Genomic DNA, 21,255 nt, shown 5'->3' on the forward strand with positions numbered 1-21,255 from the left:
ATAACTGGCACAGCCTCGCGTCTCAATCGCCGCTTTCACCTCCCAGGCCAAATCAAAGCACCCGCAGCTGGGGCCCACCCGCCTTATAGCCCCTTAACCTCCAAACCCACCGACCCACCCACCTCCTCAGCTCCCTCCCTCCTTCCTTACACGGAGCTCTGGGGTTTCTTTTGGTGCCATTAAAAAGGAAAACACCGCCGACAAATTACTCTAAAAATAAGCCAAGTGGAGAGAGGTGTCTCCAGCACAGGCTGAGGTGCAGACTTTACCATGGCAGAGAGAGGACGGGAGATTTGGAGGAGGGAAGAGAGGGAAAGGCTGATGGGAAAGGGAGAGCAATGCAAGTGAAGGGGAGATCAGTTTTCAAGGATGATTCCTGTTTATTACAACTTGGATTTTAATGTCATGGTTTTGACCATCATTCTTTATCAGTTATGACAAGGCTGTCCTCGCCAAGTTAATTAAGAAGCAGGAACATGATGACTCTGCTAAAAAAGCAGTCTGAGGGTTTGTATACAACCTGCCCGATTGTCACACTGCACATATTTCTTGCCCCATTGGACTTCCCCTGAGCAATCTCGCCCTGTTATCAGATCTCAGCGAGTAATGTCAGAACGATAACCGAAATGAAAATGGGTAACATCTGAGTTGAAATAAACTGGAACATCCTTTAACTGTCACTTCAAAGTCAGGCCACAAAAATACTGCAAGGGTGCAAATATTTCCATTATCCATGATTCCTTCAATTATTTTCTGAACTGTTGGATTGTTTACTCTAAAGATGGACAGAAAAAAATATATCACAATTTCTCAAAGCCCAAAGCAAGAAAGGGCTTGTTTTTGTTAACAGCAGAGAACCAAAAAAAAAGATGCTCAAAAACAGAAAAGCAGCTGAAACCAGTGAATGTGAAGCAGTTTTGTTTGTAAATGAATCAACTCCCCAACTTACTGAAAATTAATTTTCTGACCATCGACCAGTTGATTAATTAAAGAAGTGCACAAGTAACAAGAACCACAATTGGTTAATGTAACAGAAACGGAACCAGCTAAATCGACCAAATCTAACGAGGATGCTGCTGAAACTGGTGCCCCTTGGATTTCAACCAGAGATCCAATTAAAAAAAAAAGAAATAGTACCAACCCTTTGTTACATCATGCACTGAGGTCAGGCGAACAGACCATGAGCTGTAAGGAAATGTCCACACATTTAGATTAGAGTCTGGTGTGGTGACAAGTCTTGGCAGTGACCTTGGCCTGGATCACACAGCTGGCTCTGGTGACACCTTTTCAAAGCAGCCTCCTCTCTATAAAGTTGTGGCAGTACCTCTTTTAAAGACAAGGGAAAAATAAAAAAAATGTAAAAAAAAAAAAAAAAAAGCACCTGGAAGAGAGGCCGATGTCTTAAACAAAATGCTCTGCACTGTCAGCACTTTTTCCAGCTCTGAGACATTCAACATAAAAGAAATCGCCACTTTAAGAAAAGCTTTGAAATTTTCAACCTCCAATCAAAAGTGGGGCTCAGAGGGGGATGTATCTTTACCACAGGGGCTATCAGCAACTAACAAGTCAGTCAGGAGGCGCTGGAACTAAAATGGTGAAGAGAAAGAGGAGGAAAGACTGTTGAATATTGGAGAGTAAGGAAGGGTGGGGACTGGTTGTGGTCAAAAGGGGAAAAGGGGAGGGGGGAGTCACCAAAACCCCAAACCTCAGGCATGTGTGGGTGAGACTAGGGGAGCACAGGAGGGTGGGGGTAGGAGGAGGGGGAGGTGGTGGGAGGCGCTGCCCACATCTGAGGCGGCATCGCTGGGGGCCCGGGCAGCTGAAGTCTGGCCGTGTGCCCCCGCACAGCTCAGTCTGAGCCGCTGCAGGCTGGGGGATGTCGGGGGGGGGGGGTGCTTGCAGCACATTCAAAGAGCCTACACAATGACTGCTCCCTCTGCTGTGGTCTCGCTTCAAAGGCCTCCACCGCCACTCATATTCACCGTCAAGACAGAGGAGAAGGAGCAGGAAAAGGAGGAGTGAGGAAAGAGGCAGAAAACGATGAGTGAAAGATCAAAAAAAAAAAAAAAAAAAAGAGCTGGGGATGAGGTTCTGCCTGTTTTAACAATGGCCAGACTGACTAGAGTAAAATACAAATAAACACAGCTTCCTCCAGCTCCACTGTTCTCTTCCTGTCTATGCCCCCATGTTACCTGGAGGCCTTTCATTCAGAGATAGGCATCTCACGAGGGGGGTACTGTGCACGGCCATATATCTCTGCCTGCAATGCCTCAAGGAGCCACAGGGGTGAGGTGGAGGTGGAGGTGGAGGTGGAGGGGGACAGACGGAGAGAGAAAGGGAGGAAGTGAAGAAGACATTACAAAAAAAAGCTAAGAGACTGAACCCTCATACTGTTACTGCAGCTGGCCAAACCACAACAAAATAGGCCCGTGACTCAATCAAAACAAATTTCAAGCCCCAGTCTAAACAATGGGAGCACTATGGCTGCATTTTCTCACACGTAAACACAGACCTTTAAGAGGGTTATACCCTGGTCTTAATGTTTTTGTTTTCTCTCTCTCTCTCTCTCTCTCTCTCTCTCTCTCTCTCTCAGAAGTGTCAAATAAGGTTGCCAGACCAGGGTGAGACAACCTTGTCAGGGTAAAAGATTTGTACTTCTGAGCTCAGACCACAAATGCATACTTAAATTACATCGAGTTTGACATACTGCCACCCTCTGGAAGTCCATACGCTAAGTGCTGAGAGGGTTATTTTTCTTCACAGAGTAGGCTTTGTGGAGGTCAGGGGAGTGGGAGAACGGGACGACTGTGGGGGTGAACATTTCCGATTCTATATCCTCCGCACAGAAACATTAGCTGGGGGCGTCGCTCTGATTTAAGCCCAAATCTCTCTCCACTACCTCCCCACCCATAACTTTTTTTTTTTTTTTTAAGACATATAGTTTTAGAAACATCCTCTCATCTCCTATTCGCCGCTCAGAGCGAGACCTACAGTGAGTTTTGCGATCCGGATTTCTTCCCCAATTATCCCAGGTCACTAATAAGGCGGGGTGTGGAGGCACTGGGCTGTGCCGCAGTGGCCTGGAGGCTCGGTGCCAAATTGAAACGACTCGGGAAATAGAGGCAGACGCTGAATCTTGCCTAATTGCAGCTGGAGTGTGTGGCTGGCTGCTCAGATGTGTGCGACAGAGAGAGAAATGTGCAGCGAGCGATGAGCGTCTGGGAGAAAGCGAGAGAGAGACGGCGAGAGGCATCGGATGAAGAGAGAGAAAGGGGGAAGAAATGAGGGATGGAGACTGGAGGATGAGTGGCAGTTGAGTGAGATTGGCTAAACTCAGAACCCTCGAGAATGAGGGATTTTCTTCTGGCCCTTTTCTTGCACTCCCTTCACCCTAACACACTCACTCCCTCCTCCCTCCTCGCTCATCAAAGTCTTTTGACAGCTGACTTCTGGCTGCACACATCAGAGGGAGCAGAGCCGGGGCACGGCTGAGGCACAGAGAGGAGGAGAGAGAGTAGCCACCACCAAAGCTCCTGCTTGAACAACACTTTCTTTCATGTTCCTGGACCAGGACATGTGGTTAGAGATGACCCTTGATGCACTTACCAAATATCATAAAAAAAAGCCATGATATCCTGGATCATGTGATTAAAAAAAACAAAAACAAAAATAAAACCTCTTGTTCAAGCGTATGGGCAAACTGACTAGTGAAGACATCCATTTTGCATGTCAACAAAGGAGCACCTTCATAAAAGTCTGAGCAAGATGACTCACATGCAGTTTTATGGTAGTTTGCAAGTGTTTGCAACTCTGTGGCCCTCGCTAGCAAAATTAAAAAGCCACCTTTGTTAGGAGTGTCTCCCCCCTGTGAAAAAAATGTGCAGTGGCTGAAACAGAAGAAAGCCTCGAGGGCACGTATGTGTCTCGGCCAGATAACTATCTCAAAGGCTGTGAATCAGTGGGCTTAGTCAGACAAAAGGCTAACAGTGCGAGAGGAAGCAAAAAAAAAAAAAAAAAAAAAAAAAAAAGAAAAGATGGGCGCTGAACAGTGAGGAAAGGAGGGGAAAAAAATGTAAAAGTGCACATATGAAGTCGGAGTAAGGAGAAGGAGGCTGGGGCATGGCGTGATGAAGGGAAGAGACGGAAACCCTAATTTCACAATGTCAGAGTAATGACTTCTCAGAGTGCTGTTCCACTGTGGTGAGAGCCAGCTGTGTGGCAAGCCCAGTGTTTGACATGCTAAAGATAACAAAGAGAACCAACGTCAAGCCATAAAACACTGCTCCACGACTCAACCCCTGGTTTGCCTCACAGGCAGAAAAACTCAGCAGAAGCCATAAAATATGTTAATATGAAAATGTATTAAGTCAATTTTCCCTCCATAAAATCTACCTAGACTGAAGTATTTCATTTTGTCATGCTGAATGTTCTTCATTATGACTCCGCAAGTGCTAAAAATAAAATCTAATGGAGCAAACGCTCACTGTGTTTGAACTACTGCACAAAAAAGGTGTTCAAATTGTGTCTTCAGAATTAACTCATTAACAAATTTCCTTTCAGATTGTTCACACAGGGTTGGAGACAGATGGGGCAGATGAAAAGAAACAGACAAACGAGTTCATTTAAAGATGTTTTTTGGCGAATACACCAAGCTAACCTCAATCCAGCTCTTTGGGATCTGCATAAATTGAGGGCTTGGGGAGTTGTGGCAGTATCCTTGGTATTATGCATATTAGTTTAAGGCTGTCACTGAGAATCAGCAAGGGTGTCCATCCCACTGCGGCTAGGCGCTGCTAATTATTGGATCAGAGATAAAGTGCTTTTTAGCGCTCGCTCTCTGTGCGCTTTGAAAACTGGCTGAGGCGAGAGAAAAAAAAAAAAAAGAGAAAAGAAAAGCAGCCCAATTTTGGGTTCAGGGAGAGCCACTGGGTCAGGAATCGATCAAGTGAAAACCTTTGTCTGGTTGGGGCGATTTTGACGTAAGACCAGATTTGTCACATCTGCCCGGCTTTTTCTGCTGCCGAAAGGGAGCGGAATAACAGGATGCTACCAGACTCACTGGGAGGGAGAGGGAAGGGAAGGAGATAGATGGAAGGAAAAAGATCCAGAGAGAGTAAAGAAGATTGAAAGAGGGGAAAATAGACTTGCTTTGCCACACATTGGGAAAGTTAATCCTTTCAACAAAAAAAAAAACAAACAAAAAAAAACAGGGACAGGTGACAGTTTGGAGAGGGTTCATGTCACATGAATCAATATATCTCAACATATCTTTCACATGTTTAAAAAAAAAAAAAAAGACGACTACAGGAGTTCCTTTGTTATGGAAGCATTATAGACACCCTGAAAACCCCAGATACCATGAAATCTTATTAAGGTATAGCATCTCATTAAGTTCCTGCCAAACAAGCTGCCGAGTCCTGTTCTTCTGCACAAAGATGCAGAGAGAGACAACACATGTAGTCCATATGGAGCTGAGCTGAGCTGACATCCTAGACTCCACCAGCAAAAAAAATAAATGTTGTGGGCTAGCTAAACTGCTTTCAGATGTATTATTTAGTAAACACTGAGTGGATGAGCTGTCTGATTTATTAAGCAATGTTTTTTCAAAACCACTTTTTTTTATTTGGACATTTTTCTAAGGCATGATGGAAGAAAAATAAGCCATAAACTGCTGACACAACATCTGACCATTCATCCAATCAGTGCTGAACAGAAACACATTGAATTGACCAGTTCAACATACACACACATGCATGTTTGCGCGCGCGCACACACACACACACACACACACATACATGCAGAAAATCCAATGCCTATTGTGCTGAGGCCATTGAGCAAACTCCACACACAAAGCACAATCCCTCTTCAGGCCTTAACACCACTGACACAATGACTGTGGCGAGGTTAGGGTGGACCTTTTTAGGATTAGTCTGTGAGTACACACTCTCAAATCAGTGTTTAGCAGTTTAAAAAGACTTGACATATACTGAACTGCACCAGACAGGAAGGGGATAGAGGGGTTGTCTTACCATTTTCTCAGATGTACGCCGTTTTCATTCTCTGGCCTGTACCTGCAGAAAATTGCATCTTTTTAAAAAAAAAAAATTGAGGTATCTGGACGCCACAAATCTTTACCGTCCATTTGGCCTACACAGTGTACAGACCCAAAAAAAGAGAAAAAAAAATTGACATTTTACTTAAGATGTAATTCTCAATGGATTATACTTTTAGTGCTAAGAGGAAGCTCAAAAGTGCAGCTAAACAAGGTCAGCAGAAAGACATACTGGAGTGCAGCAAGCAAACAAGTAGTGCAAAGCCCAGGATCGGTAAGTAGTCGTATAGAATGGACAGACTAATCCCAAAGTAGGTGTTATATGTGAAGACAGGGATGAGAGAGAGGCAAGGGAAAAGTGAATGAAGGGGTGTATACAAAGAAAGTCTCCTAGGAAACAGTGAGTTAGTGACTATACTGCCTGCACAAGACAGTCTGCTGAAGCCAGAGTAAGGATAGCAGGTGACATTAGTGTGCACCTCTACTTGTCCATGTCTAGTGGGAGATTAGTGTTTTTTTTTGTTTTTTTTACAGGGTGTGCATTAGTAAAAATGCAGCAATATACTGTAAAAGATGACGCGTCTTCTATGGAAAGATGGTATAACTCACAACCTCAAGATGCAAAATTTAAAAAATAGAAATAAAAAAAAAAAAAAAAAAAACGAGAAGGAACTGCAGGGGCTGTTGCTTACCTGTGGCCGATTCCTGCATCTTCTCCCTCTTCCGCTTCTTCTTCTTTCCCTAAAAAATATACAGAGGAACGCATAAAGTGTGGCTCCAGCACTCACGCTCACTAGACCACTCTGATATCCTGCTGCTGACTGCCATGTTCACTCATCCCCTGCTGGGCATCCAACCAGCATCCCTCAGACTCCGGACTCCGCCGCAAACTGCCACGCTGAGAGGGACGGATCGACCAAGATTCCGGTTTGATGTGAGTGTTAAGTGCTCTACCTGCTCTCAACTAGTTTTAAAGGACTTACTTTATATCATTTTCAGGCCTTTTTTATTTTATTTTTTTATTTTTTTATTTTTGTGACCATCCCTGCGGTAGCTTAGTCCACCGGTGTGACCAGTCTGTGTCAGATTTCCACTACCTTTGAAGTCCCTCTAACGACAAACATTAACATGAAGTGCAATTAAAAATGCTCACTGTAATTAGGCTAGTCTAGCTCAATGACTGTGAAGAGCACCACTCTTTTCCCAGCGAGGTGGTGGGAGTTTGTAAGGATTTATAGCTTATGCTAAATCCCCAGGGGGGAGACTATAGGTATAGATAGCAGCGTAGAGTCGTTCTAGTCAAATATGAGCAGCACTTTGGTTTCCTGCTGCAAAGTCTGCTAATCCACTTATTCATGAGCTAATCTGCCTTCTACTGCTGCGGCAGACAGGGGAGAAGAGAGACTAAGTGAGAGTGGGTGAGAGAAAGGATGAGAGAGGGGGTACACAGCAGAACTATGAATGCTACACGCTCTCAATGCCAGTACGTTACCTATTCTGGGTGTCTCCGGGCATGATGTGCCGCCTGTATACAGCTGAGGGAGGGGTCACAGAGCAGTGCTCACAGGAATACAAAATTAATTTGTAAGAAATGTTTTGCATTAAACATATAATTTCCCTTTATCTTTCCTGTATGCCAAGTAGAAAGCTATTCCTCTACTTCCCCCACCCCCAACCCCCCACCCGTCAAATATGTTTGTACCAACAAAGCTGGAAATGAAACGGGAACTGGTTCTAAGTGTCACAAGCTGATGTAGTGTATCTTTAACTGTGCTGTGCTTCACTGGGAGCAGAGCTGTGAAACTGTCTCCCCCTCAGCGAGGCATTTTGGCAGTGGAGCAGTGGAGGCAGAAGGAGGAGGGATGCTGCCGGTGTCCGAGGGGAGGCAGATAAACACCACAAAGCACTTTGGTGGTGGAGTGAATGTGAGTGCCGGAGCCACACTTTTTAATAAAGGCTGGTGCTCTCTCTCTCTCTCACAAATTCATACACACCACATACTCAGAGACCGATTTTGACAACTTCCAACCACACGCACGCACACACACACACACACACATATATATATATATACATATATACACATACACACACACACACAGTGATATACACCAAAAACAGGCTGCATCTTAAATCCAGCTGAACCTCCCACATTCACAAACAACATGGGCAGCTAAGGGAGCAAAGGTTGCTGCTGCTGAACGCTGTATGCACGATCCAGCCTCCACAACTCGGTCTAACTGTTGCTTTTTACATCCAAAGCTCCACGCTGATATGGAACATCAAAGACTGGCATAACCATTACCAGGCAATTTTCACTCACTGCGGCAATAACAATGTCCGTGATACTACAATCCATTTTAGTGTGGATGGTAATATAGCAGTGAATCACAGTGTTATGAATTACACATTAGGCTGAAACAAAGGGTCCACAAATGGACCCTATTAGCATGGAGCATACTAGTGTGAATTAGTGTGTGTGTATGCGTGTGTGTGGGGTTGTTGTGTGCCATTTAAAGAACATGACATGCAACACTGACATAAACAAACAACGTAAACCTACAAACACACACGCAGGCGCACCTCTGCCAATCTGTTCTGTTGATACTTACATAATTGTCTCGAGCGGACCAGCCTGGGTAGAGCTGCATGTGGAGCTGCCGTTCCTTGCGGGCTAACTCATAATACTTAGCTTGCTCTTCCCGAGATAAAGCATGCCACTGTTTCAGTACAAAGGAGATTAGGGGAAAAAATAGCATACAGTCAATTACTGGCATGCACTCGCATGTCCCCTGCATAGAGAAGTGTGCTGGTGTTTTGGTAATGAGAAAAAAAAAAAAAAAAAAATCCTTTTCAACTTCCAAACGTTTGGTGTAGAAAAAACAGGGGGGGGGGGATAAAAGAGAGACAAAGAAGAAGGGGAAACATGATGAAGAGATTAACATGCACAAGAGACAGAGAGGGAGAGAAGAGAAGAGAAGGGAAAAAACTTTGATTTCATATCAAAACACTGGTTCCAATTTAGCAGCGCTTTTTATTCAAACTATGTCAGCGAGCAATTACCCTATGCAGGCCACAAACTAGGCTTTGCTGTGGCTGGCTGCCTCAACCACTAGGCCTATTCGTTAAGGCTTTTAACATGGCTCTGTGGTTCCACTCTTTTCCCAATCCTCAAAAGGAACAAATTTTGTCATTTACAACCGTGCCATTATCCAGGCATATTTTATTAAAGGCAATTTGATTAAATGTCACTTAGATAAGCAGTGTGTATCTCTGCTGCTGAGAGGGAAGTAATTGGCTGGGGCAATCATTATGACAATAATCACGACCAGTTCATAAAGAGTGTATGTTAATCGAGAGGAATCTTTGTCCTTTTTTAAACTAATTGGGCCTGGAAAGTCAGTCCATGCAGCCTCCTCAGAGCCACGGCTTCAGCTGTGATCTCTTGGTGATTTAGTCCAATCCACAAAGATAAATTAGAGCGAAAGGGAGAATGAGACCGTTGTATGAGAGTACACCAACTATGTGACCTACCCTTCGTCCCAGGATCTGATTGATGGCAGCGCTCTCCTTCAGCGTGCACTCTGCGACCACATTCGCACGCATCTCTTTCATGTAGAGCATGAAGGCGTTTAGCGGCTTCTTGATGTGCGGTCTTTTGGGCTCCTGCTCCTTTCTCTGTTCGTGCTGGGGTTTCCTGCAGGAGGAACAAAAAAAAAAAAAAAAAAAAGAGAACACAACGACAAGGGTGGAGGTAAATAAGAGGAAGAAACTAAATAGTTTGAAAATGAGAGAAATAAAAAGAGCAAAGCAAGAGAAGAGGGGGAACTGCGGTGCCACGATGGCGACAAAAGCAGCGAGGGTCTGGTTGCTCTTAGCCAATGGTGAGGCAGCGTGAGAGGGGTTGCCACGCCATGGGCCCCTGCCTCTTTAATCATGTGCAGTTGTACAGTTGCAGCCCTTCATGCGGAGAGATTACTTCACCAGTAATGGCAACCAAACCCTTCTTGTCCACACACATTGCCAATCGCTTAAAACCAAATGCTCAAACTCACACACTCAAAGTCTCGACTCCTGACTTACTTTCTAACAACCCTTTTGATACCAGTGCAGTCTTGGTACGAGGACGGCCGTGAATAATGGAAGTATCAGTGATAACCACTTCAGGGCGCTCGCAGTACTTCCCACTGCACACACTGGGGATGTGAATTCAGTTCATCCGAGCACTAATCTAGGACCTGTATCTGTTGCTGGCTAAGTGTGTTGTGATCCCTGAGGCCAAATGAAGCATAGGCCTGTTATCAGTAGAGCATGGGCCCTCGCTGCCTATCTGCTCACATCAAGGGAAAGAGAACAAGGCTCTGACAGAGAGTTTGTTCGGCTATGGCCTATTGTAGTGGTGGAGTGCACAAATACCTGGAAGTATGTCATCTCAGAAAACTGCTGATAGAGAGGTGAGAGGAGAAGTAGAGGTTTTGAGCTTTAAAAAAAAAAAAAAGGAATGGGTGAGGAAAGAGGTGTTTGATGAAGGTATTCCGTGTTTGCAGCACTCACATGTGCATGATGTCTGTTTCATGCGGTGGCTCGTGTTTGATCTGTGGATTGACAATGGCCGGGTGGGGGATCCCTGTGGCTTGGGGACCTGGGGGGCCGGGCACCATGTGGTGTGAGAACCTGCAATGACAGCGGACAACATGCACTGTAATTAAGCAGAGAGGATAAACATGGAAGCTCTATGACATGGGAAGGGTCCACTAAGCGCGAAAACGAAGCGACAGTAGGAAAACAAGGAAAGAGAATGATCCACACTTTTCTATGTGTTTGATGGTCAACACTTAATATTTTAGACATTTTTAGTTGAAAGAGAAGATGATGAGAACAGGGTCACTGGCTACAGTTCTTGTGTGTGCAGTTTCTTTTAGCTCTAGATCTTTTTATAGCACTGGTTTCATCAACCTCTTCCTCGCAATATTCCAGTGGAGCAGTGGAGTAAAGCTTTAATGTCCCTGAGGGGGCAGTCTGGCTTACAGACAGCAGTCAATAATAATTATAATAATATCGCGCTGGACTAAATGAAAATTACCATAAACACCCTGAAACATCACAAAATTCTAAATGTTGACCAGTTTTATCAGTAATTCCCAATCTGGGGGTCCTGAGCCCAACTAGATGAATTTAGTGGGCTGTGACATAAAATTACATATGTTTATAATTTGGACTTAATTACTTCTTTCTTATGAAATACTAGTTATAAAAAAAATAAAAATAATCTAACTGCTCACAGCTACATGACATGCAGACTGTGATGAGGAGCTCAAGCTTCATATTAAGGGACACTTTTAAAGAAAAGGTTGGGAAACACTAGTTTATATGATAATATGGGGGATTTCATACGGGGAGTTTTTTTTACACTCAATCACACTGGGTATCCAAAACTCCAAAGGTTGGCCAAAATAGGAGGACGCAACCTGGAAATATATTGTGGTCTTTAGTATTTTTTATAAATTCAGTTTGAAGTCATTTCAGGTTCTTTCAAAAGTCCTTTTTAATATACAGATCTACTACACACAAGGGAATCTTTGGATGTGCTTTTCATCCCTCGTCACGTCTTAATCTCGATTTGTCATCAGATCAGAGGGTACAAGAAGTCTGTATCTCCAGTTTCCATTTTGTTCCATTTTGTTCCACTTGTTTCAGCACTCACTTCATCATGTTGTGGCTATGTTTCAATCAACTGGTTGCTGTTTTTTGTGATATTAAAAAAAAAGTACAAACTATCACCAAGGCCCCAAACCATAACTAGTTCCCCCATGAAGGAGAGTGGGAAAGTCCTTAGGAAAAAGTTCTAAGTGTGGGCAAAAATCCTAAATCAAAATGGGCTAAAATATACTGCAGGTATTCAGATTTAGGGAGGAGGAGAATGTCTGGCCTTCAACTATTGTCTTGCACCTTACATCTGGCTTCACTCAGTGTATGCCTGAAAGCCCTGTCTTTGCAAACATCACACAGAATAGAGACAGTGAGGAAGTAGAAAGAAAGAAGGTAAGATGTATTGGGAAAAGAAAAAAGAAAAAAAAAAAGTCAGAGGAAATGGAAGTGACAAGGATGCAGTCAAAAAGGCAGCGAGAAAAGATGTAAAAAGATCCTTTAAAAAAGTACACCACAAACATGAAGTGGGGCTCAGAGAGAGAAGTGCTTCCAGAAACCTTTGATGGGGGTTAAGCAGCCATATGGTTATGCAGGGGCACGTATGCGGTGATGTGTTTGACATGTGCTGGGCACATAGAGGAGCGGTGTGGCTGAAGCCACAGCAGCGCAGCAGGAAACAGCCAGCGGCAGACCTCCCTGTGAAGGCTGCTGCTGCTGCTGCTGCTGCTGCTGCAGGCCAGCTTTCCTCCGTTCACTACACAAAGCTACTACAGTGTCAGTGTGCATCTGATGTGAAGAGACAGGAGAGTAATCGCTCCCAGTTTACACGGATCAACTGTGCATGCTGTTGTTTTTATTTGTCTGTGACTCACCATCCCAGCGGTGGCGTGATCTGCCCCACTCCTCCAGGAGATAGGGAGTAGAAGTTGGTCATGTCTGGTCCAGGGTGATGCCTTGGCATTCCTAAAAACACAACAATGGTGTTAGAAAACAGTCAGGGTAGACAGGGTAGCATGTCGACCGAAATGTACCCACAGTGCTGAGTTTCAAAACCAAGTCAACTATCAAATGCTTTATCAAGTCTTGTTGATATATATATATATATATATTTTTTTTTTTTTGTCAGACATGTTCTGATTCAAGTCATAACTTCTTTTTAATTAAAGAATTTAAAGTCATTTTATTTTGGCAAGCCTCTTGTGCAGTTGCTTGCGATAAGACCACATTTAACACTGCTGTCTTTGAGAATTTTTTTTTTTTTTTTTTTTTTAATGAGCAAAACACTGTCCACATTCCTCAGAGCACTGGTATCAGATCTGTACCGTGTACTGGAATCTGCTTTGGACTGGTGCGTCCCTTTAATGCTGAACAGTGTCTGAACATTCATTCTTGATCTGGGAAAATAAAATAAATAACTCAAGGTTTACTTACTAGCTTCTTACAGAACCCTTTGGTCCATGACCTCTGAGCAAACAGACCGTGAGTAGTGGTTACAAATTTCCCAACACACTAGTAAGTGGACCTCAAGTTAAAACTTTTTTTTTTTTTATTATTTTATTTATTTTTTAAATCAAACTGTGTTGTTTAAGCCTCCTTGCTCATTCCCACCTTAGCCATCCTGCTCTCCTACAAGCCAAGGACGGTACACACATCAGGCTCGAACATGCCTCTTGACCTCACATTATCAACCAGTAGAAAAGGATCATATTTTCTCCGCTTAGCTAGATTCCTTCCAATGTGTTACAGCGTCTTTAAGCTGGTTAATTGAAGCTTCCTCTTTGTGGCAGAGGCTGCAGCTCTCCCTGTAGACACGGGATTGAGCTGGACTAACTGTCGGTGGATCTTCAGGACTAAGCTGCTCCATCTCCAGCTCGCCTGCTCCTACTGGGTTTCAAGGTCGAGGGGTCTCTTTTTGTAAGAAGACTTAAAGAGAATGGGGCTGCAGGATGACTAAAATCTAACAAAATCCACATTGGCTCACGTCCTCTGGTGAAACACCTATTTGTTTTTCATCTCAGCGCAGATGAAGCAATAATACCTTTGAAAGTCTGTAGATATCAAGAAATACTGTTCATACACCGACAAGTGGAATTTGCCTACACGTGTGCTCAACACACACACACACACACACACACACACACACACACACACACACACACACACACACACACACACACACACACAAAGAAAAAGAGGGCAAATGCCTCCAGATTAGCACCATCTTCTAATCCCTGCTGGAGCCAGCCTTTTCTCCCTGGCTCTATCCTTTCTCTTCCTCTCTCCCTCTCCAGGCTGTGGTCTGAAGGGGCCTCCCTCCTGAGAGACAGGGCGAACGGGGGGCTTATATCTCCAAAGCCAATGTTGCAACGCTGGATTCACAGCGCGCATAGCACTACCCCCTGCCCACTAATCCACCACCGAACACTCCTTAGGGCCCTCCTGAGGGCAGAAGGGAAGGAGGCAAGGGGTGAGGTGGCAAGGGAGGAGAAGAGAGCCCCAGCGTGTTAACCTTGTCACTCACATCCCTAAGGTGCCTAATTACTCACCCCACCAATCCCAACCCCCTATTTCACACGTTTCTGTTGACACCCAGAAGTTCTTCACACTTACATTTCCTCTCAAAACAAGCAACACTGACATGATTCTCATTGTGAAACCAGGATAAAAAATAAAAAAAAAATAAAAAAAATCTGTATTCAAATTAGTGTTCCCATATTTTGCATTTTTAAAATAAAAATTAAATACAATATAAAGGCTTAAATTTCAGGGTTTAAAATGTTCAAAGCCCCCCCCCCCCCCCCCCCAACTTTCCATCCCACATTGCGGCCCTGTGCATATTAGAGCTCATAATGAGAAAATCCATGATTGTTTTTCATAATTAACGAGCAGATCAAAGTCTGAGCCCACTAAGGAAGGCAGAGCATCAACTGGTCGATATTATAGAGAGAGAAAGAAAGAGAGAGGGAGAGACAGCAAGAAAGAGAATAAGGGAGGATTCGGTTTGAGCATTTTCGGCTCAGCTCTGCTGGTATACACATATGAATATGCCTGGGGAAATCATTTGCAGCTAATTCTGCATCTGGATCGCTTGGACATGGATTTCTGTTGGGCGTCGAGTGCAAAGATCAAATATAGTAAGAAAAAGACCTCCAGGGGTCCTGTCTGCTCTTCTGTGTTTGTCAGAAAACTTGAGTGGATCTCTATGGACGAACATGAGGAATAAAATGGAGAGTGTTACCTCATAAATTGTACTACATGACTACAAATTCTAACACGTGCATGTGTGTATGTTGTATCTACTGCTCTGATCAATGTCAACACAATGCTTCCCTGCTTCTATTAAAAAAAAAAACTCAACAAAATGTGTCTGGCACATGATTCCTCTGACATATGTGGAGCACAATTTCTTTACGTGTCTCGCTCTCCTTCATCTCACTAAGCTGTGTACTCTTGTGCTCAGTTCTATTTTGTTATTTATAGCTGATCCCTTAGAACCTCCCAGCGTCATCGTCATCTTCATCATCGCCTACATCCTGTCTGATTCCTCTCCTCCTTTTCAACTTGCAGCCGCAGGAGTAGAGGGGAAAAAAAAAAAAAAAAAGGTGCAGGACGAAAACTATGGAGGGCCCACGTCTGTTCACGTTGGTGAGAAGCTGCCAAAGTCTCCAGCTGCGCGGGGCTGAGGAGCTCGTCCAAATTGCTGAGGAGCTCCTCTGCAGCTGTCAGAGCTGTAGCTTGATGTTGTTACTGAGAGGCAAAGAGTGCAGAGGGAGAGGGCAGCGGAGCTCAGCGCGCCATCCCACAGGCTGCTTCAAATGAGTTCATGCTTAGAGCTGATAGGAGGGATGACTTTGCTGTGACACATTTTGGTTTGTGTGTCTCTATTGATTCCTGACAGTGTTGGCAGATAGGGATGTAAAGAAAAGAAAGAATCAGGTAGTGGTTCAGTTTAGTGGAGACTGAGTTCACTGTTCAAAGCGCTAATACTTTGAACAAAATCCCATTTTATCTCTGAGCCTGCGAGCCTGTTTATCCCCGTTTATTTAAGGGTGATGTAAAACTTGAAGACCTTTTGGACGCCAGTTCAAATAAAATGTAACGGTGCATAAAATACCAAATTTTGTTCTGCAAAATATCCTCATTAAAACCAGACTGGGGAGTAACACACAATCCAGCACATTGTATTATCAATATAACATTACTGCTGTTAATGGCGACCAGCAGGGTCACTGATTTTTTTTTCCTTTTCTGACTTTTAGTTACGTTGCCAATCAAATCAAGTCATTACCGATGTTCCTGCTGACTCCAAATATGGGATGGAAGAGGGAATGCAAAAACTACATCCAACTCTCTGTTGGATTTAGTAGTAGAGATCCAACACAATGGATCGATATCAGCAACTATACTGACCTTATTAAGCAGATCAGGTATCAGACTTCAACTGAACAAGCTACATTAACTACAGTTCCTTCATCAGCGTCGCCATAAAATTCAGTGTTTCTTCGATCAGTTGTATCTATTCAGTCATGGCAGGCTGCCAACTAAGGTTTTAGCCCCACAGCAAACCCTGGCCTCATGTTACCTTCAATAAAAAGGAGTTCTACGCAGTGAGGCACACAAATGTTAAATCTGGGAAAAAAGAGAGCACCGCTGTCAGAGTGGTAAAGGCAAAAGAACTGACATCAGGAGAGAAGTAAGTCCTTCTCTTGCTCACTAAAGCAGCTCAGACGTGAAATGGAAAGAAACATCTTGTTGTCTATTTTGAAAATTTTGCCACTGAATATTGCACATTGTTAAGTACATCCAGAATATGTGGGGACGCAGATGATTCACAAAATTCTGTTGAAGCAAATTGAATTAAAAAGAAAAACCTCTCTCTATGAGTAATACGCAAAAACATGTTTGTTTGTATTTCACCCAGCTGCCACACAGTTGGTGTACAGGCTGTTGGACTTGTGTCATGCTCTGGTTTCTACCTTGTTTGTTGCTGGCATCCTGGGGGTGATGGCCAGAGTGGGATCCCGGAGCGAAGTGTTCGTCACTGTACGTGATCAGCGGGGTGAGTGGGTGGACGGCATGGGACGGCTGCACCACAGGGACTTTGTTGGACTGTTGAGAAAAGCACGAGGACACTTAAAAACAATAAGAAAGAGTGATGATATTATATATGAGCTTCAGCTGCATTCTTCCACGAGCAATATGGGCCCGTTCCCTGTCACATGATGTGGGGACTGGAAAGGCACACAGTGCGGGTGGTCTACTGTGCAGCACAGAGTCTCCTGATAGATGTGGATGAAGCTTATTAGTATGGTCAAGAAAAAAAAAAAAAGTTACTAAAAAACATTTCTTCAAATTTCTTTTCTTCTAGTAGCCTGAGCCAGGCACCTAAAAACTTTGTTTAGCCTAGGTCAGCAGGATTGAAAACCCTATTCCCCTCAAGGAAGGAGGGAAAAACAAGTCAAAGAGGTGCACGAGCATGTTTGAGACAGCAAAAGAGAGAAAGATGCAAGCAGAGCTGGAGCCAATAGGAGCAAGCAAGCGATAGAGCAAAGAGAGGGGAGAGAAAAGAGACTCGCTGGGTAGAGTTAGAGCAGAGGTCTTAGGCGGGAGATCAAAGGCAGTCATTAGCTGGTGAATAAGGGGAGTTCATTACAGAGCAAGAGCCGGGGGAAGGAGAGATGAGGGATGGAGGAGGAGGAGAAAGGGGGATGGGGGGGGGGTTTGGCTATGGCGAGAGAGCGCAAGTGAGACAGATGTCTGTAGCGGTACTTAATGCAGGGGTAATCACGTCAACAGTGGCCTGGCCACAAACCCCCCCCCCCCCCCCCCCCCCCAATCCCCGGCTGACTCAGACAGACCTGCCTCCTGACAACTAAAATAGACCGAGCCAGGCCCAAAAAACCCCAGCCCCAACCCCCAGCCAACAGCGCTTACATGCTTCAGCAGCACTGAACACATGGTAATGCTTAGCCATGCTAAATCTACTATTTACAATCTGAGCCCAGAGCTGAGCTGGAGTCAAAATATCACCTCCACAGGATATATGGCTAATCGGAGAGACATCAGTTCACCGTTGGGTGAGACACGTCTTTCACCGAACAGCACCCACAAGCTTTGAATTAAAGAGAAAAACTTCATGAAATGGTAATCAGATGCTCCCACAGGGGCAGTCACCTGATTCAAAATGTTGTTGATGATAGTCATCTAAATTTAGTATGAGCATAAAATTCTGGAGACAAGATATAATCAAGAGACTGTTCTTCATTAGCTCTCACTTCGTTGTTCTAGTGAGGTGTGTGCCAAGGTGACATTCCTGTGGTGCTAACTGGTGATTGGCACCCCCTCGCACACACAGACACACACACACACACACACACACACACACACACACAATGCTGTGGACATGGGTGGCTGGAATGTCTGAGTTTCCCCGAACCTCTCACAGACTGGCACCACTCTCAACTTAAGACCCCACCCCCCCTTCTCCCCACCTTCTGGGAACGTCCTAACCAGGAACACTGTTCAGTATGGGCAGTATGTGTGGTGTGTGTCCAAAAAGAGCTCAGTGTCCCCAACCACGCAAAGCTCACATCAGGCTCCAAAGCAGGCTAAGAATCTCATCTCCCAGGGCCATTTTTTTTCCCACTCCCATATTTGATCTCAAACTCGTGTAGCAGAGTCCACATTGTACTGTTTGCGGTTGCACAACACTTTCTGTTTCTGGCCAAAAAAAAAAAAAAAAAAGGACAAATCCTGCCTGAAAACTAATTAAGCCATGATGCAGCAGCTTTTCACACTAGTCCAGGTGAGACTTTAGAAGGGTTCTTTGACCCCAGTTAACAAGAGTCAAAGGTGATGGGATAATCTGCAGGTGTGGGAGTGTCAGACCTCATCCTACAGAGGGGAGGGCTTATTAGTAAGGGGATGCAAACCCTAAAGGGGGGCTAACAGGACCTGGGTGGCTGGGACAAGCCTACACCAGGGGCTAAATGATAGCATTCTCGCCCATATAACTTTACGCCTCTCCGCTCCCATTTGTTATTCTTTGGGAATGAGATAAGAACCTGGGGATGATCTTTTTAGCTGGAAGTCTTCTCCAACTTGTAGCAGGGGAACAGAAAGAAAAAACAGGTTGAAACAAAAGTTAGTCTCTCATACTTGTTCACACACATACACATACAACTATGAAATTTCAAAAAAATAAAAAAGGAGATTTGACTCTTTAGCACCCAAGACAGCTAGAGCCTTTTACCATAGAAGAGAAGTCCTCTTTTGTGCTTTCCCCAGTTACAGCTGTCAAATCTTATTTTTCTCAACTTCTTAATAAACTGCCTCCATTGTGGCAAAATCCACCAGTGAAAAACTAGCAGGACTCTGTGACTGATACGGAATTTATGGCTATTTGGGTGCACATTTACACAAAGTGCATGCCCTAACTAACCATGGTTTACCTGAGGAAGAAAAGAAGAGCAATGAATTGTAATTTAGGCTTCATACATCTTCGTCTCTCTCAAGATGGATACAATATGACTGTGAAAAGAGTATTAGGGTTAAATAAAATGTTTTGACTGTGTCTCCTTAGAGTTACAATGATGGCGAGCCAACAGCCGTCATGGAGCCACCGTTTCAATACTTCCAGGTGGAGACTTGTTGGCTTGCTGCGCCCACTCCGCAGCTCTTGGCAAGTTCACAGACAAAAAGGCACGACACCCTTTTACCAATTTCCTGGAGGAAGTAGTTGGAGACACTCAACTGACCACGACCGTGAGGGTCACGTCACATCACAGCGATTTGAACCCCTCTCATCCCCATCCTGACTCTAAAAGCCCAGCAAGCAGCAGCAGCGGTCTTGCGATGGAGGGCAGCCATATTGGAGGTCCCTTTTATTATATAGGAGAAATAATAGGCTTAGGATCTTTCTATTCATATTTTTCAGGGAGAGCGAAAGAGGAGAGGCGGCAAGGATTGAAAAGAAAACGTTCCATTTGGAATTTCATATCCAGGCTTGGCCGGCCCTTTTAAAGAACCCCTCAGATGTGGTTTTAAGAGAAATTCATTGTGCGGAACTGGAGCTGGCAGGGAGCCCTCCATGGAGGAGACACTCCAGTGTGTTTCAGCACGGGGGAGCCAGCGACTTGGCGTGCTGTCTGAAATTGGGGGTGGGGAGGGGAAATGGGACGTTTCGTTTTTGTTTCTTTTTTGTTTTTTCTGAGGGAGGATTTTTATGACGGCACGCCGGTGTCTCTGAGCTTGTATTCTGTCAAATTCCACCAACATCCTGCCACGGTTTCTAAGCATGAGTGTGTGTCTGAATGTGTGTCTATGTGGTATATGGAGTAACTATCCCTGCAATATTGCCTTTTTAGCATCTCTCTCCCTCTCTCTCCCCTCGCAGCACGGCTTTTGTACTCCACTCAATTATACCACTTCTGCAGAGTGGAGTGGAAAAAAGGGAAAGCGGGAATTTTATAATAATCACTTCCCACTTCTGTAATTTATATGCAATGAGGACTCTTCGCGCCTGCAGCTACAATCAAGTGTGTAGAAACCATGTGAGGTGTTTCACAAACAGCTGGGGAGATGGCAGCTCAAGTGGTGGTGGCTATGGATTCCCATGCTGCTAAATCTTTTCACTAAGATGCCCTTCTCAACCCCCCCAAACCCAACCTCACCTACTCAGGGGATTTTCTGCACTCTGGAGGAAAAGGATGCACCAAAAAAATAACAGGCACAGGATATTAACAGGAAAAAAAAGATGAGGCAGGAAACAGGGCAAATAGTTCCAATCACTAGTTTGCTGTAAATTTCCAATAAAAATAACTTGATTCCCACCTAAAGAAATCTTTTAAAATAACAGTGAATCATTGACAGAGAGCACACACCCTCTTGTGATTGTTTAAATACAGACTCTGGCTACTGTTTCCATTGACAATGGATCATAGAGACGACAAGATTACAGAAAGAAAGCCTCTGTAAATGCTGAAAGTTTGAGTATGAGGCAAGGGTGTGTCCATAGCTGGAATCGTACAGAGTCACCCTCAGACCAGGTGTTCACTCTCAGGTGTGTCTGTGTGCAAGTTGTCCGACCTTTTCCCAACAAAAGTGAGCAAACATACTCCCATTTACAGCACAGGAAAGAAAAGGGACTATACCCGACACCTCCCCTCCCTCTTTACTAAAATCAGTGGAGACCAACCTGAGGAAGCTTAAATAAATAACCAATTACCATTCGTAGCGCGGGTTGAACCCTACCAGCTTCGAGTGGAGTGCTAAAAATGGAATGTTTTATTGGCAGGATGGCCCCTTAGCCAGGGGGCTTAATGTAACGAAACCCAATTAATGGAGAAGAAAGCCAGGCCGCCAGCAAGCGATGGAGCACCACGCGCCCGGGGTAATGAGACGAACAAGCGAAGCCAACCACAGGGACAGAAGTGGAGGAGGCTACGAATAACAGGAAAAGCCTGCCCTGGAGAGAAATTAACATCAGTGAAGCCCCCCCTCCCCAAAATCTCTTTTTCTCCATCCTCTTTCCATTTCGATCATAAATACTGCGT

The 21,255-nt window shown here is 44.4% G+C and overlaps 1 protein-coding gene across 7 annotated transcripts in view; it reads right to left on the reverse strand.

Annotated features, from left to right (window-relative positions):
* The window catches only part of lef1 (lymphoid enhancer-binding factor 1), a 42,277-nt gene that overhangs the window by 2,186 nt on the left and 18,836 nt on the right, over nt 1–21,255 (reverse strand). The window contains exons 4-10 of one of the 7 annotated variants that reach the window (XM_071504191.1): nt 16,678–16,810; nt 12,574–12,664; nt 10,607–10,726; nt 9,587–9,749; nt 8,665–8,772; nt 6,745–6,793; nt 6,030–6,071 (exon numbers count right to left, since the gene is read on the reverse strand). In XM_071504191.1, the coding sequence (XP_071360292.1) occupies nt 6,037–6,071; nt 6,745–6,793; nt 8,665–8,772; nt 9,587–9,749; nt 10,607–10,726; nt 12,574–12,664; nt 16,678–16,810 (699 nt within the window). In that variant the 3' untranslated portion in view covers nt 6,030–6,036. Of the gene's footprint in view, nt 1–6,029; nt 6,148–6,744; nt 6,794–8,664; nt 8,773–9,586; nt 9,750–10,606; nt 10,727–12,573; nt 12,665–16,677; nt 16,811–21,255 lie in introns of those variants that run through there. The other 6 variants (XM_071504193.1, XM_071504192.1, XM_071504190.1 and 3 more) reach the window with 6 other exon arrangements.

The sequence above is a fragment of the Trachinotus anak genome, unplaced genomic scaffold, assembly GCF_046630095.1.
Source record: "Trachinotus anak isolate AG129_WGS33_773 ecotype Australia unplaced genomic scaffold, CSIRO_AGI_Tana_v1 ptg000019l, whole genome shotgun sequence".
NCBI classification, from domain to species: Eukaryota; Metazoa; Chordata; class Actinopteri; order Carangiformes; family Carangidae; genus Trachinotus; species Trachinotus anak.